Source organism: Chaetodon auriga, chromosome 5 (assembly GCF_051107435.1).
Source record: "Chaetodon auriga isolate fChaAug3 chromosome 5, fChaAug3.hap1, whole genome shotgun sequence".
Taxonomy (NCBI): Eukaryota; Metazoa; Chordata; class Actinopteri; order Chaetodontiformes; family Chaetodontidae; genus Chaetodon; species Chaetodon auriga.
Genome location: NC_135078.1, coordinates 11,886,135 through 11,903,423, shown reverse-complemented (window position 1 = coordinate 11,903,423; position 17,289 = coordinate 11,886,135). Strand labels below are relative to the sequence as shown.

At 42.1% G+C, this 17,289-nt stretch overlaps 2 protein-coding genes across 3 annotated transcripts in view; both read left to right on the top strand.

The window, feature by feature from the left end:
• The window catches only part of srrm4 (serine/arginine repetitive matrix 4), a 63,718-nt gene extending 58,551 nt beyond the window's left edge, over nucleotides 1-5,167 (top strand). The window contains exons 11-14 of one of the 2 annotated variants that reach the window (XR_013077162.1): nucleotides 228-329; nucleotides 446-601; nucleotides 1,826-3,798; nucleotides 3,874-5,167. Coding sequence is in view for 1 of the 2 variants with exons in the window: in XM_076730237.1 (XP_076586352.1) it covers nucleotides 228-329; nucleotides 446-601; nucleotides 1,826-2,102 (535 nt within the window). In the remaining variant the exon portion in view is untranslated. Of the gene's footprint in view, nucleotides 1-227; nucleotides 330-445; nucleotides 602-1,825 lie in introns of both variants that reach the window. The other variant, XM_076730237.1, reaches the window with a different exon arrangement.
• A 563-nt stretch (nucleotides 5,168-5,730) lies between these two features.
• On the top strand, nucleotides 5,731-16,859 carry hspb8 (heat shock protein b8). The gene is made up of 3 exons (XM_076731236.1): nucleotides 5,731-6,346; nucleotides 10,174-10,237; nucleotides 15,330-16,859. The coding sequence occupies exons 1-3, from the start codon at nucleotides 5,920-5,922 to the stop codon at nucleotides 15,502-15,504; spliced, it is 666 nt and encodes a 221-aa protein (XP_076587351.1). The 5' UTR covers nucleotides 5,731-5,919; the 3' UTR covers nucleotides 15,505-16,859.
• Nucleotides 16,860-17,289: the final 430 nt, after the last annotated feature.

Below are 17,289 nucleotides of genomic sequence, written 5' to 3'. Positions count from 1 at the left end.
CAAATGTTGTCTCAGGTGCGAAAAAGCAACAGATGTCATAATGAATCAGAATTAGTGGTGTTCAATCAGTGCAGCATTATCATGCATATGTGATATAGTTGCAAAAAGAAGTTGATAGAAACAAACACAAATTTCAGGAATTCTGACAAGAATTTGTGGAACATTTAATAACCACTGCTATTCCACTCAATTCCAGGAGATAACTGTAATTTTTTTCTCCTTGCCAGCTCATACTCGCGCTCGCCGAGTTATTCGGCTGATCTGAGGCGACGAGGCAGCGTAGCCAGCCTGAGCTCCAGAGGAAGCTACTCCAGATACAGTGCTGACAGGTGAACATCACGAAATGTTTTCACCGCTAATCAATCCTCGTTAGTGGCGTACAAACACAAACACATATTTACAATGTTGGTGATGAAATTTTCACATGGCTATGTCTGCTCCCCAGACTACGAGACAGAAAGAGAACACCGAGTTCCAGAGAGACAGATGTGAAGCATGCACATAAGGTTAGTGGGAAGAGACGAAGACGCAAATCCTACTCTCCTATGAAGAAAAGGAGGAGAGACTCACCAAGCCATCTGGAAGCACGCCGAATCACAAGGTAGAGCTTTCCCAGCCAGGGTATTTATAGCTACAATATACATTTTTATGCCTAAAGGCAGCAGAGATGTGCTGCTGGTCCCACCCTCCACCCTCAGTTGGACAAGTCCCCAACCCTGGTGTTGATGAGCTGTGTGCCATGATGCGGCATTTAGCCAAAGGATGAGATAAGCATCAGCTCGAAAGCCACCACAGGTGCTAAAGAAGCAGATGGTGAACAGACGCAACCTGAAATGTAAAAAAAAAGTTGAATCTTCACCTTTTTTAACAGGTCTTATCTGACACACAAGTAGAACACGGGACAGTCACAGGCGGATTATAAATAACATATAACTTTGTGTAGTTATTGCTCCACTAATCTATGTTGTTTTAAAACTGCACCATTAAATACTTTTTTAGCGTCCAGCAGCTCATCGTTTTGGTTTTATTACCCTCAACTTTTTAATTGTACTTAAGCCTTTTCCATGTTAAATAAAGTTCTATACGCAGCAGGCACAGTTAAAAGTTAGTGACTAGCTGGTGAACACAGTGGAGACCAAGACAGAGCTAAAATGGGAGGAATCTGCTGTTTTGTAACATGTTAGCTAATGCAATATATACTGCAATACGTTTTGGGATTTTTTTAGTGACCACCTTTAAACCTGTATTAATTGGTGTTTGTGGCCACTAGGGGGCACTGCAGCAAGCTGTAAACACAGCATGTACATACTACCACCCCATAATATTGATGATGTTAGCAAACATTTGCCAGTTTACCAACAGACAGAGCAACCTTAGTATTTCATTTTGTGTGTCTGGCGCCTCCTGATGGAAATGTCTGGTTCTTTACCTGCTAAATGCTCCACTGTGTTCACCAGCTAGTTGCTAACTTTGTTTGTCTGCCTGTTTGGTGCTGAGCAGGTGGTAGACAGTGGATTCATTAGACTTTTTTTTTTTTTTGCTGAAAACAGCTGCCTGCTGTGGCTGAAAACAAACTGGTGGAAGTGATCCAAAACAGTGAAATTGTGGCTATAAAACCAAAACAATTAGCTGAAAGATGCTAAAGTGCCCTGCAGAGCAGAGAGGGCAGACAAAGCTGGCTGATAAGACTTTGTGGGTTCTCTTCTGAAACATTGTTCATAGAAACACATTGATTAGTGCAGCTTTAATCTTTAGTAAATTGCACACATTGCAGCTTTAAATCTACCACCGTTTCACACCACTTACCTTTTTGGCCTCTCCACAGTGCCAGGAAGCGACCCATCCCTTACTTCCGACCCAGTCCGTCCTCCAGCAGCCGGTCCACCAGCGTGTCGTCCTGGAGCAGCCTCTTCACCCGCAGCCGCAGCCGCAGCCCAATCCACAGCATCAGCCGGAGCAGGAGCCGGAGCCGGAGCCGGAGCCACAGTTACTCCTCCTACAGGAGCTACAGCCGCAGTTCATCCTGGAACTCAATCTTTGGGACCCGCAGTCGCAGCAGGAGTCGCGGTTCATTGAACAAACGCAACAAAACCAGGCATTAGGTTTATCAGAGAACATTAAGAGACTGAAACACTGGTCGTGTTTCCATTTGAGAGCGAGGACAGTGGATGTTTGAGCAATCGACTGTGTGCGTCTTCGAGCTCCGCTTTGACGCTTGAGTGGAAATGTCCCAGCAGGGGTCTGACTGCGTCTTTCATTGATGCAGTCTTGTTCTCTCTGCCCACAGAGACCACTGGAGAATGAATGTCTTTTTGTTTGTTTGTTCTGTTCTTGTAATGCATCCTCTTGCATCAGCACCCACAACGGCCTGAGACTGTTCATCTCTTAGATATTTACAATAGCAACTGCACATAAGACAAAAACAGCATTCCTGTATTTGGTCAACTAACATCGCTGTTACTTATTTTTAAGTCCATGCACTTCACATTGATTTTTAATTTTAAATTCAAGTTAAAATCACTCAATTCCAGCTATTTCTTTTTTTTTCACCCACTATGTGTTGGCTACTGCAAGTGCAGACGCAGCAGTTAAACACTTTTAGGATACTGGACATATACTGCCCCATGTGAGGTCTGTATGTTGTAGATTTTGCAGAGAGAAGTGAAGCATTGATGTAAGATTCAAGCTGTTTGATCCAAGTGTTTACAAATGGCTTCAGAGGGATCGTTGTCAGGAATAAGGAAAAGCTTTATTGCTCTGATCTTGGCACTTCACAAGGTGGAGAACAGACGCGTTTCCTCTGAAAAATGAATCAGCGAGGGTGGCCTGTTGGCGAGCAAACTGCCTGTCAGCTCAAATGTCAAATTAATTTATCCTCTGATCAGGTGGAAAACAATTGAAATGTCAGTCTATGTAATACAACAGAGAGCGATTGAAACATTGTGCAGGGAAAGGGAGGAGGGGGGTTCCTTTTGACAAAATCTTCAGGGCGTCAGAGGAGGTATTTTCCTTGACAATTCATGGTGAATAAAACATGTAATGAATTTCTTTTGGAAAAAGGATATTTTAAGGTAAATATGATAGACTTTCTTCTCTTCTTCAATGCTTAAATTGTCGCCTTGACCTGTCTCTACATGTACACATATATATATATCTGTTTTATTTGATATGTTTCATTTCAAAAGATGGCGCAGAAAGAAAAAGCTGTACCTCATTTGGTTGCAACATGTTGAACATAAGTCAGAACTTATGAATAGGATTGATTCTCAGTTAATTTGAATGATGTTTTCTTGCTACAACACTGGAACCAAACATAAATGTCACCTATGTTTTTGTTCTTGAGTTATATCATTATGAAAAGTCAAGTTTGGATTGTGAAGCACATAAATATTTATTACTTATTTAATATTTATTGGTTTGTTGTCTCCCTCAGTAGTGGTCAGTCTTTCTATGCAACACTGTCAATCTCCAGTTATTATGACACTGCTGTAATTTATTTTTGATTTGTTGTAAATTATTCTTGGGTTTTGCCACCTCACTCGCACATACACCTCAAAGTAGAAGCAGATGTTTGAAAGATGGAGGAGCAAAAACTGGAGTGGCAGAAAAGATCCTTCCTGTCTGATTTTTGGCTTTGGGTGCGTTTTGTGTAACGTCTCGGGAAATACGCTTTTTTGCTTTCTTGCCGAGCATTAGATGAGAAGATTGAAATCACTCTCATGTCTGTCTATTAAATATAAAGATTCAGATAGCAGCCAGCTAACTTAGCTTAGCATAAAGACTGGGAATGGGGAAAGAGCTGGTTTGGCTCCAAGCTCACTTGTCTTATGTGTTTACTCAAGTCAATAACAAGTATATATATATATATGGGAGGTAATGTGCTGGACTATTTCTCATCAGGGAACAAGGATATTGTAAAATCTTCACCCTTTGACTTGAAATCTCAGTCCCTGCACCAGCCAAGAAATAGTCTGGCACATAACCCCCCATAAAACCACAACTTTTTGTTCTTACTCTTTGGTTTCAGTACAGATTAAACAAAGGAGATATAACATGTTGGTGAGCTTTAGAGGTGCGGGCAGATGGATTTTTTTCCCCTTTTGACAGAAACAGACTAGATGTTTCCCCTTGCTTCCAGTCTTTATGCTTAGCTAAACTAGCTTCCGATCAGAACTTCATACTTATTGCACAGACATCAGAGTGGCATCAATCTTCATATCTGACTCTCGGCAAGAGAGCAAATAAGTGCATATTCCAAAACGTCAAACTATTCGGTTATGTTTGAGGCTGCTGTGACCCCACAGTTTGAATCTGCAAAAAAGTTTGAAACTGCCTTTCCATATAATTAAGAGAGTTATATTTCTCAATCATTTCAAATCCATCATCCTGTCTGTGTAACTGCTCCAGGCCTGACAGACTGCTCTCTATGCACTCAATACTCTCAGCTTATTTCCCTGAATGTCAACTAAATTGGATGAATGGGGGAAATATGATGCCGGAAGAGGAAAGAACTTGGCACAAAAGTCATTCATAAACTGATAATGACTCGTGTCGACCAGTGTTGACTTGGTGCCAGTGGAAGCTTTGTGCAGTCATGTTGATAAACTTTCTAGATGCTCCCTGTCTCAAAATGTAAAGTTTACATCAGTTCTTGTGCAAAATAATTTTGGAATATGTAATTACTGTGGTGTAAATATGAATCTGCGTTGTATAAATTATATGAAAGGTGTGATTGATTTACAGAATGTGGTTTGGCCTTGTTGGATGTACATTGTATGGTATGGACATGATGCACTGAGCAGTGAAAGAGGAGGAGAGGAGAATACGGCAGTCAGGCATCAATCAACGGACTCTAAATGTCTTTGTGCTAGAGATCTGATCATGTCTTTTGTTATTTTAAAAATTCCCAATAACAAGGTCACATAGCAATAGTGAGCCAGTGTTTCAGTGTTACATTATGCATACTCTCCATGTTTTCCGTATGAGCAGCATATTGCAAAAGCATAGTATGTTTTTCATGCCGTCACAGTATGAACTCCACATAGTAATAATATGTCACCTGGAAAGTGAATTGTCCTCGCCATAACCTCATGAAATCAACTTACCTTTCACTGCGTGTTTAGAAATAGCTATATAAAATTATGTTCTAAATAAAAACGCACCTGCAGTCTTGCTTGATGTTCTGAACACCGATGAACACACACAGCGCAGCAAACCATCTTCACAAAGTTGACTTCTTAGCTGTTTTGTTTTATCTGTACTGTGACATCAGTGCTCGACCTGAAGCTCTGCGTGATTTTCTATTAAAAAGCCAGTGAGTCATCCACAGGAGCGACCTCCAACTCTGTGAGTGACATGTGGACAGTAACTTAATTTGGTAAAAGGGAGGCTGGCCTCTGGTCAGCTGTTGCGCCTGCACTGCAAGAAATTTCCAAATTAGCAAGCCAATTAGGCTCAACTGAAGTCTTAACTTGTTTTTTGATCCTGATAAACAGCTGAAGCTGTCGATTTGGACGAGAGCAGGCCGTTATTTAATCCAGTAGCCCCTACTTTAAAGATCTGAGGATTCTGTGGAACTTGTTCGCTGGATATTTTTTGCAGTGCCGCTTCTCTCCAGACCCTCCCAGCACTTTCCCGACACTTGCTCTGCCGACTCACCGTCTGGGAAATCGCTGTCCAGTATAAAAACCCACAGCCAGGAAGAATTACCTTTAAGGTCCAAGGAAAGGCAGCGCGCAGAGAAGAGACTGTTGGAGGATCAACGGGCGACTGATTGCGTAACGGTGATGCGCGTAATCCAGAAGACATAAAGTATTACCACGCACAGACATAAGCAGCTCTAGTTTGCTAAGAAAAAGTTTTTCCTTCGTGGTTGCTTGGCACAAACAGAACTTTAACTGGTCTTGATCTCAGCGGGTCATGGCAGAGGGAGACTTCTACACCATGGGAAGCCGGCAGAGGTTTCCCAGGGACCCGTTTGGAGAGTCACCGTTCAGAGAGCAGTCTCCGTTCAGGGACCAGCTCGCATCGCCGTTTATGGACGATGACTTTGGGATGCCACCTTTCCCCGACGATCTGGCGATGAACTGGCCGGGCTGGGCTCGGCCGGGTCGGCTCAGCACGCGTCTCAATCCGTCGCCCTTCAGCAGCAGTTTACGCACAGGTTTCCCTTCGCGTCAGTCCACGGGAGGCCCGACGCTGTACACCAGCAGGTACGGCGAGCCTTCCTCCCGGAGCTCACCCATCACCACCGGCGGGGAGCCCTGGAAAGTTTGTGTGAACGTCCACAGCTTCAAACCAGAGGAATTAAACGTCAAAACGAGAGACGGATTTGTAGAAGTGTCAGGTGAGTGGGGAAGCTGCGGTCACAGGTCTTAACTAAACTGAACCACTTTTCCAGGAGCACACATGTTCTTCATGTTCACTGGGAACCAGGGCCTTTAAGGGAAGAACAACTTATTTCCTTTTGGTAAATGTGATGGCTTATAATCAATGACTGGAGGTCAAAGTGAAGCCACCCCGCGATGTTCCACAGTGGCAACCAACAGAAGATGAGTGTGAGAAATAGCTCTTCTAATTTATAGAGCACATAGGTCACAATAGGTCAAATACATCATTAGAATGAGAATAAATTAAAGACGTATTGCATATAAAACACATGGAATAAAATAGTAACTAAATTAATTGTTCCAATATTAGCACCTGCATGCATTTGCAGGGCAGCAGCAGACATAGAGGTCATGTCCCCAGTTTTACTTATGAGAATTTGAGGGTTAACATTCTGTAATGTTTAAGACTGAATATCTATAAATTGACTTTTTAGATAAAAAAAAGGGGAAAAAATTAAATGAATATTGTTTTAGCAGGAATGAGTCTCTGGCAGAGTGGAAAAGGACTTGAAACAGCCCTTAGACCTAAATTTAGGGAGATAAAAGTTCAAAGAAATTGTAATTGAACAGTTTCATTTTAACAAAATCATTAAATATTTGGAACATTTTCTAAGCTTTTTTGGTGGCTCGTCAGATTTCTTTCAGCAGATTGGGGTTTCACTGAGGGAATTTGGACTCCTGACCCTCCAGAACTTCTCACTCAATGAACCTTTCACCAGTTGTAAACACAGTGCCATCTATACATGTGCATAAGTAAATCCATTCAAAAGCATAAAAAGTAAAGGATTAAAAAGCAGCAGTCCAGCCAAATCAAAAGACAGCATTACCTGGATACCAATGAAACAAACCAACTGCACCTTGCTGCGTGTCTCTCAGGATCCTCACTCTAATCTGACAACGACATATTAGCTCTTTCATTTTGGCAGCAGATTTGAAGCAACACAATGAAAGCAGAGGTGGTGTAACATGGTCTCAGTATTAACGAGTCTTGATATGGAAGAGCTGGACAGATTTTGGGGACTGGGACTTGCACGTTGGCAGGCAGATCCTCAAGCTTAGACACCTGTTTCGGATTCCTGGAGAATCACTCCCTCAGTCACCCATGAGCTCGATTTAGATTTAAAGCAAGGCAAGGCCTGTGACAACAGTCTCTGTTTACAATAAGACAAGCCGCTGGCTGCCATTAAACTCAGGAGAGAATGTTCTGGAAATAGGATCGCACTTTTACCCAGCAGTCCCCACACAAGCTTTGTCTCTGCTGGTGTCAGCTCAGTCGCTGATTATTGGCGGAAATTGTAGAAACTGCTTCTTAATGTGAGTGCTTCAAAAGACAGATGAATTCCAGGGATACCCAGGGCAGAAGGGGGCACAGAGGACAGCAGGCCCCCCAACGCAGAGTTTTTTATAAACACATTGTTGGTATGCCAGTTGGGTCATTCACTCAGCGCCATGTTGGGCCCGCCTGCTGCAGTGACTCGACCCTGTTCTATAAATGTGACAGGTGGTGTGATACAAGCGTGTTTGAGGTGTTCAGTACATGGACGAACAAATGTTTAACATCCTACAGATGAACTGAGCGTCCTCTTTGTTAATGACAAAATGAGCCGTTTTGAGCACCTGAGCGGTGCCATGAACAGGTTTGTTCCTGGTACAATTCACTTAAAGTGTACTGAAATGTTAGTGAATCTTACTAAAAGTTCATTGTTGAAAATCTACTGAAGGATTTTAACACAATTTTGATCTTACCGAAAGTAAGATTTTAACACAAGCAATCAAACTGCGTCGTTGCTGCACTGTTAATGCTACAAATCTTCGATAGGCCTTGTTTTGTAGTGTGTTAAGCGAAATGTTTCGAACCAGCCACAGACTAAAGCTTGCATGCTGAAATGAAGGAGTCAGAATCAGTGCTGCTACATCGCAGCACTTATCTTGAAGCATTATTAATTCATATTTTAGTGGAGCAAGCTGCATTTTATGTATTTCATTTATTTGTGCTACATTTATAAGTACTCCACTATGTCACCAACTAGAAGCTAGCTTTGTCTGCCTGACATTTTTATGCAGGGTATATAGCATACAGTGCTATAATCATATGTCAGAGCTTTTTCAATGAAATCAGCTGTCTGGTGCCCATGAAAATGAGAATCGTAAAACAATGAGCTGAAGATGCTATGTACAGCTGAGGGGGACTTGGTGATGATTCTCTGTGGGTTCGTCACTACGAGCCACTCCTTTTGACATTACACCTTTAATACTATGTTTATATAAAAATAGGAAATGGGAATGTGATTTCTGGAGGATTCCAACCCTCACGTGTAGTCAACACAGACACCGCTCATCCAGCTCAGCTGTCTTAGCCTGTTCAACTTGTAACTGTGTTAAAGTTTAATTTCAACATGGTCGATGAACACTGTTTGTACAGTGGGCTGTAACAGCTGACCACATAACCAGCAAACACACAAAAAAGAGATCATACTGAGGTGCTGTGAGTTCAGGACCTAAGGTCGGACAGAATAATCCGCAACCTTAAGATTTCAATTGATGGGGAGCTACATTAGGTAGGTAGTTAAAATGAGACATTTTACTACTTATGTGGGCTATACAGTGTCACGTGCTACTAACACAAAACACACAACACGTTAAGTAAGATTCACAACACAAAAAGTCACAGTATACAGTCACACAGGTAGGCCAATGTGTCATTTTGCTAGATACCAGGAGATCAATTTGCAGTGGCGCCACCCCATAATGCTCCGCCATTCCTTTTCCCTTTTGATGAGTACAGCTTTATTTAAGAAACAAACTACTTAGTTAGTGACTGTGATTCTTTGAGCTGAGCAGCAAAGTGATTTCAAATTTCCACTCGTGGTCATAGCTTTCGCTGAGCAGAAAAACATCTTAGTACGTAACAATAAGATCTCCTCCCGGAACACAGAGTGTGACATATAGTGTCTGGAATTTAACATCTGTGTCATGAGAGACTTAAAAACAAGGAGAGGCAGCATCTTGCTGGAATACTCTCTGACCAAACCTCCATTATTCATGAAATATCTCAGGGAAACAATCAGGGGACCAATTTTAAGTCTTATGTAATGACAAGTTTAAATAATAATCTCATGACTTCACCGCTGATCTTAGCAGAGTTCTCTCTGGAGTTTTATTCCAACCTCGTTCTCTGGTGGAGTCCAGCACTTTCGGCAGGCAGAGACGTCACTGTGGGGGTATAGGGTTCCGCATAGTCGAGCCTGTAGCGTAGACGGATGGTGGAGGGGTGGAGCGGTCCACGCTGCTGGTGGCGGCAGTGATATTTAGCAGCCCCAGAGCAGCTGTTAGCAAGCCCAAGAGACAGAACGGCCATAAACAGAATTTAAGGGAGAAGGTGGGGGGGGGGCTTTCCAGGCTTAGCTGTTCTCCCCAACCTCAACATGTCTGAGTGTCTTTCATCAGGAGAATCGTTCTTGGAAGAAAGCAAAGAGAATGAAAAGGGTGTTTCATCATTTGTGCAACCCACCCAGAGGTCCCAAAGCAGACACACTGCTGGGACTGAGCAATGGAAAACTGTGTGTGCCAAACGAAACGTGCTTTGATGTCAGCGTCATCAACACCGTTTTGGATTTATATCCACACTGAAGCTCACGGAAGTGGAAAGAGTCATGTCCTATTGAACTGGTGATAAGGACACTCATTTACGATCCATGACCTCGCTGAACTATTGCACACTGTTGAGGTGTTTAAGGTCAGTGGTCTCGCTCACTTATTTGCTGATGTGTTTTTTTCCAACCAGGAAAACATGAAGAGAAGCAGGAAGAAGGAGGCATAGTGACAAAGAATTTCACAAAGAAGATACAGTGAGTATTGTTTCAGTCAACTCTGCACTTTGCACCCACACTTTTTGTTTTTCCCACCCGTTTCTGTACATTGTAGACACAAAGGGCTTCAATTTTCATCATCATTTGATCTCTAATAGCTGTGGACTAATATAAATATCATCAGAGATTTGATTTTTACAGTCACAGTGTAAAATTTAAGCCTTAAAGGTGCCTGGAAGTTTCTGTTTACGTTCAGTGTGGCTCACCAACATCTGTGTATCCTTGAGCTCTAACACTTGTACTGAATGCATTTCCCTCAACATAAAACATTTGCAAAGCCAGTTTTTCTTTAAAGTTAGAAATGTGCACCCATGTCTTCTTCCCACCTATCCTTTTTTTTTCCCCTGCTGTTGTTGGTACATTCCTGGTCCCGTTGGTGCGTTTCCACCACATGTTGATTGTGTGAAACCATTGGCTAAAACGTGTATGTGTGTCCTTGCCTGCATGTGTGATACAAACAAAACGGGACCCACAGGTAAAACTGTTTAGATAAGCTCTATATATATGACTTTGCTTGCTCACTGAAGACTATGTTCAATTTAAACTGTCCCGTACAGTAAAGCTTGGTTTAGGCTTCGGCGTCGCGGCTACGCCGTACCTACGGCGTAGACCCTACGCCGTCACTGAGCATTCATAGTTCTGCGTCGAGGGAACGCGTTGCTCCGCAATTCACCGCCAAGCCGCTAGGGGGGTGCGGCTGTGTCTTTGTATGGTTTCGGGGGGCTCTTGCTGCCGCGAAGAGGAGTTGTAGAGGTGGTCGTACTTGCGTACCTCCTTGATAATTCTTTCTTCGGCTTGGTCCAGTTTTTCTTGTAGCTCTCACCACAGAAACTTTGAAAATGGCGGTGTTGTTGTGCTGCGACCATAGGGCTGCGACTGAACCGAAAATTACGTTCTGAACGGACCAATCACAGTCCTCGACGTTCACGTCACTACGCGTCGACGCAACGCGTAGTCAGGATTTTTTGGAGGTGCGCGTCAGGCTACGGCGTAGGGTCCGCGTAGGGGTCTGCGTCGACGGCGTAGGTACGGCGTTGACGCGACGCAGAAGCCTAAACCAAGCTTTAGAGACACCCATTTAGCTGAAAACATGGACAGAAAACCCAAGTTACACTAAATGCTAGTTGATCATCAGAAGTTAACCTGGAAGACGGGCAAGACTTTGACTTTTTATGCCGAGCAAAAAAACAAGAGCACGTAGTCTACAGATATACAGACAAACATTTCCTTATTCAACATGTCAACATCCAGCAAAAACACCCTGAACACTTTCGAACAGCTGCTCCAGAGTCATATCTGCTTTGAGTAGACAAGCAACTCTCCAGTCGAAACGTGTCAACTACAAACAGTTGCCACAGACAAAAGTAACACTTCCAAACACTTGAATCCTGAAGCAGGCACTACACGGAGAAGTGCTGGTGTGTGGAGCAGGGCCGCACAGATGTCTTACATATTGCAGACTTATCATATTGTGACTCATCCAAACCAAACGGGCCATAGAAGTTTCCACAAGCTGCCCGGCTCTCCGTTTCCGCTCCTTTAATTGGGTAGTGGGAAGACTTCAAACAGCAGCGCTAATCGCTGGTGCGAATCGCCGTTTCACTGGCGCATCATTCCAGTTCTGCTAATTTCCTGTTGGCTAATTAGTAAGCAGTCATGGTAGCCCCTCACTGTTCATATCACAATCATTTTAATTGGAAAGCCGCCAGATCGGGGCCTGTGCTCGACAGCTAAGCAAAACCTAAAACCAATGACATACTGAATACATGGCGGGGTGGGGGTCATATATAAATAACTGACCTCGATACCCGAATGCTCAGAGAGCACAGAGAAGTCACATTACTTGCTTGTATGGCTGAGAATGTACTTCTAATTGAAGCACAGCTAATTGAATTGAAGCACTCTTGTTACTGTAACTGCAGTTTCATTGAGGCAACAAAGTGCTTTAAAGTTTGGTAGAAACCATCTCACTTGATGTTGAATTGTAAGGTCTTCTGACTCAATAACACTACCGCCACTGCTGTCTGTGCCTGTATGTGTAACAGCAGTGGAGGGATAATTCAGATCCTTTATGTATGTAAGAGTAGCAATACCATTTTCTGAATGTAGTAGTAGAATTGTAAAGTAGCATGAAATGGGAATATTTTATGTACCTCAAAATTATACTTACCAATCTACTCTAAATGTACTTTGTAAATGTCATGTGCCGCTGCTGCATGTATGCAAAAAAGAAGGGGAATCAGCAGATTAAGGGAAAATAGATGCTGCTAAAAAGTCCCAATGCTAACAGTTAACTACAGAAATCATTGATAGAGTACACCGATGATGTGCAGATAACAAGTGCAACAGGGTCTGAAGGTGGATCTTTCTGTTAAACTCTCGAACAAGTGAGAAATATGTCACTTATTAACCCAATATGTTGTCGTTAAATCTGTTTTGAGGGCACAGGTTGCTTGAAAACCACAGGCCATGCAGCCCAGCAGTCACACATTAACTCCCATCTGTTTGTATGTGAAAGTCTATAGTGTGAGTGGTTTGTTTTCTCCTGAGACACTCGATATTACTCGGCCCATTCATGTGCATTGTGTCTGGGTGTGTGGGAAGGAGCATATGGGTTGTATGTTTTACACACTCCACACACACTCCATGAACACATACTCACCCTGTCTCACTGTCTTGTCTCTCTGTCTCAGTATCTCTGCGGGGGAAAAGCATATTGGACAGGTTTTTGGCAGCTGTACAGAATCAATGTGTGCGATAAAACATGCGCTTGCCAAAGGTAAATAAACTCCCCAAGCTGGATAGATAAGGTTTCTCCCGGAGTCCCACATAATGGGCCGGCTGAGTGATTTGACTTTGTCAGAAGGGGCAACTTTGCTTCGCAGCAATTGGCTGCTTGAAGGAAGGTGGCGTGGCCTATACTGACACGTGTAGGTGTGTGTGTGTGGCTTGAGGGGAATCGATAAAAAAAAAAAATATCGATACATTCAAGGTCCTCAGAAGGTGAATCCTCATGATTTTGTTGGTTATTACATAGCACCACCATGAGATTTGCACTGGTGGTTTTCACCAAAATGTTGCAATCAAGTGTTGGATGGATTGTCATAAAATTTTGGTAAGGACGTTCATGGTCCCACCAGGATGAATAACACCAGGGATCCTGTGACTTTTCATCTGTCACCAACATGAGGTTAAATTTTGTGGTTCAGAATGAAATGCTGTATATAGCAGGTCAAAGTTTTCACTAAGTTAGTGAAATATCTACCGCATGGGTTGGCACAAAATTTTTGTTCAGACATTCAGGATCCCAGAGGATGAATCCCACTGTAGTAGGCTCTTAATCTCACGTCAATATTTGGATTGAAATTATATTACAGTTCACAGTAGATTCCATTATTTTTCATAATACATTTGTGAATGTTTTCCTAAAGTACGATGAGGTGACTGAATTAGTCACTGTAAAAGTAAATTGACCCAAAAGTAGCAGAATAACTGCTAGACCCTGAGATCTCATTCAGTCAACGAATGATGATGAACGTTGATGACAAAACTTGAACTGTTTTCAGAAAGACATTTTCGGGTACCTATTTCCTGCAACTTGTCTCTGGATACATTATACTGTTCATGTTCTATCTAAATTAGGTTTACTATAATCATACAATTGGAGTCTTTATTTCTATTTTTACAACTTTATCTTTATTTTTCTTTGTTTATTTCTTTGTAATTGCCTTTTTCCCACCGATGGCTCCTATTGCATCCTTCGCCATCAGAGGTGGGGGGGATCTCAAGTTTATTCTGATTTGTTTGTTTCCTTGTGATCTTTTTTCTGGAGGCTGTGGTTGGATTGGAGCTGGAGCTCACTGAGACACTGCATGTAATATTTGGCTCCACAAATATAGACCTGACTTTTCCTCCCTGTCTGTCTGCCTCTGTGAAGTGAAGTTTTCAGTCCCTTCTGACTTGTATTTCTCAGTGGAGTGAGAAGCCAGTGGAGGGTCCTCTCTAATTAAATGGAGGGTAAATCCACAGTCTCCTCGTCTGAACAGGGCAGCCTGATGTTTATATTAACTCCCAAAGACACTTGGCTGCTCTCACAGAAAACTTACAATACCCATATTTGGCCACACTGTCTGACAAAGAACAGAGTATGCCTGGGTCTCTGTGTGTTTGTGTCTACAGCAGGTTTTGGTGGACTTTCATTCCAAAGGCATGTGTCTTATTTTGCAAGTAAACTTGAAATTAAATCTCTTCCTAAAGTATATGTAAACTTTAATGGAAGTAAACCCTTTCATACTGCAGCACTGGCTGACTTTCCATCAACACTTTGCATCTTCCTGCAGGTTTTGGAAGCCAATTATCCCATTCTGTCAAAGAAGAGGGGAAAAAAACGCCTGACACACAATTAGCTGTTGCCTATATGACAGATGTGAGCAGCAGGTTAGGAAAGTATACACTGATAAAAAATTACAGTTAAATTTCTGCAGACAGACACTGCCATTAATTGGAATCAGATTAGTTTTTTCCAAACTCTACACCTCGATCCACTTTATGTTTTCTCTCCCTCCTCTTTGTCGCAGAGCTGCAGGATTTTTAAATGACAGCATTAGATGGCTTTCAGTTCATCTCCGAGGTGTGAGATAGTTTTCGTGAGCCTAGAATGAATGCTAGCCAAAGAGGGCAGGGTGACCGTTTTTAATAACAGTCAAAATCCTGAGCCAAGTAATTTTTTTTTCCCCATAGACATGCAACACTAAAATCATCTGACTGCAGGCTGTTTATGGGCATTGACAAAGTCTCAATAAAAAATCCCAGCATTTAACAATATTTTATAGCAGCTGTTCTGGAGGAAAATGTCACAGAGTTTTGCATGACCTTCAAGCAGGAACTGAACTGTTTCTCTAGGCTGTTTCTCCTCACCGCTCTCCTTATTTTGTTCCTCCCACTCGTGCTTTTAAACATGCTGAACGCACACAGCAGCTGACAGATTTTCCTCCAAGTAAACTTCTTCTGCTCCTAGCATCTAAACATCTGAATCAAACACTCAAACTTCTCATATCCTCTGTTTCATCAGGATCCCAGTAGATGTTGACCCTCTGACCGTTTTCGCCTCCTTGTCCCCTGAGGGCGTCCTCATCATCGAAGCACGGCAGACACCTCCATATTACCTGTTCAGCAACGATGGCTCCCAGGGTGGCAACACGCTGGAGGTGGAGGCTTCCAAGCCCCAAGAGGCCCCTTTGGTCTGAACCCCACCTTTCCACTAGCATAACAAGTCATCCTGCACAACTGATTACAAGTTTGATATGAATTGTGTGGCCTACAGCTTCATGTTATTAGACACCTGGAATTAAAACGTGTGAAACATGTGAGGAAAATAGGTCTTGTTTGACATGCTTATTAAAGCTGCACACAGTTAAGTTATGAGAAATATCAGCTGTATGACAAAAAGGATTTTTAACCTGTTTTCCTTGTTGCAACTTCCTTATCCAAACAAAGGTGATTGCTATAAATCACACATCGTCTTAATCAATTTGTACAATTTGAACCAAGCATAAAAATACATATATACACGTATATATATTTAGTTTGAATATGCATAATACAAAGTATAGGTAGATAGATTGATTTACTTTCTATTATATGTTCAAACTAAATAACCCTTTTTTGTATTGTGCATGAAGAACAAGGACATATGAGATCATACATGTGTAAATAAGAAATGCAGTCAAAACTTGAGAAACAAGGAAAAAAAAAAACTTTTTTTTACAGTGCAGAAGATGGATATTTTTTTATCCACATGGCTAGAAGAGGCTGAATAATTTAGAAATATCTTCAGAACAGCAGTAAAGTGTTTTTAAACGGCCTTCTGGATTTTTTAAGGATCATTGGTTGTTAATTTTTGAGAAAACCCAAAAGTTTAACGACTGTCATGGTAATAATGACAAACTGTGGCTGGATGTTTGAGCACTGGAGCTCACAAATGTTGAAACAGCTACAGCTTTCTGCTCAATGAGTTACTGTCTGGTGCAGCTTTAATATAATCTGGGTGCATCTTGAGGTTATGCAAGAGCTGTTGGGCCACTAATACATCATAAGTCAAGTTAATATGAGACAGTATGTGAACTTCTCAAGATCAAATTTATATTTGTATTTATGTTGAAATGCAATTCATTTAGTGGAACAGCATTTGCATCAAACATATTGTATGTGATTTATGTGGTTTAACAGAAATCACAAATGTGCCTTTTTCTTCTCGAGTGCCTTGACTTCCTTCAGTTCTATGGTTGTTCATCTTTTGAGTTAATGAAGGTCACTTAAACTGACAAGAAACGAAAGGAAGTTACCTTTTGTAGCTTCATTAGGGGTGAATTGTGTGCATAAATACTGTATTCTACCAAAGTGTATTGTAAATATACTTTAATATGTGCCAATTCATTATAAATATTAATCTGAAGTGTTCCAGGTTTTGCAATATGGTTTGCATTTTTTTTTTCTATTTGAGCATTCAGAAAGATGGCTGCATGATTGTTGGAGCAGACAGACCGACTTGTGTGCCAAAGATGTTTGTTTCCTGCCTTCTTCTCTGTTGATGTCTTTGTATTGGCTGATGCAATAAAAACGTCCAGCCAATCTCCCAGTGTGTTTTAACATCTGTGTCTTTTATTGAGAACCGTGCCACTCACAGGCCTGCTTCCAGGGATCCAGGGAGCCTGTGGTGTTATTGTTGGACAACAGAAGGAATTGGGCAGCAGATTAGCAGAGGGCTTAGTGCTGGGTGAGATTGGCACGGCTTTGTGCTGCAGAATGGGCCAAACGCACGGAGGCAGTACTGCCAGAGCTTTTGTATGCAAAAGTGCAAAAATTGGGGCAGTTCCATTGTATGTTGTGTGATGCAAAATAATGTAATCTTCTCTGTGTATTGGAATCAAGAGGGATGATCAGTCTGAATTCAAAAAGTTTCCTGACTTGAGCCATACTGTGGAAACAAAAGGCCTCCGCAGTTTTGGCTGTGCAAAGGTGTCTCTTTGTGT

Coding starts and splice junctions, on each gene's coding strand:
- hspb8 (XM_076731236.1), top strand. CDS start 5,920: ATGGCAGAGGGAGACTTCTACACCATGGGAAGCCGGCAGAGGTTTCCC. Junction 6,347..10,173: donor CGGATTTGTAGAAGTGTCAG/GTGAGTGGGGAA, acceptor TTTTCCAACCAG/GAAAACATGAAGAGAAGCAG. Junction 10,238..15,329: donor AATTTCACAAAGAAGATACA/GTGAGTATTGTT, acceptor CTGTTTCATCAG/GATCCCAGTAGATGTTGACC.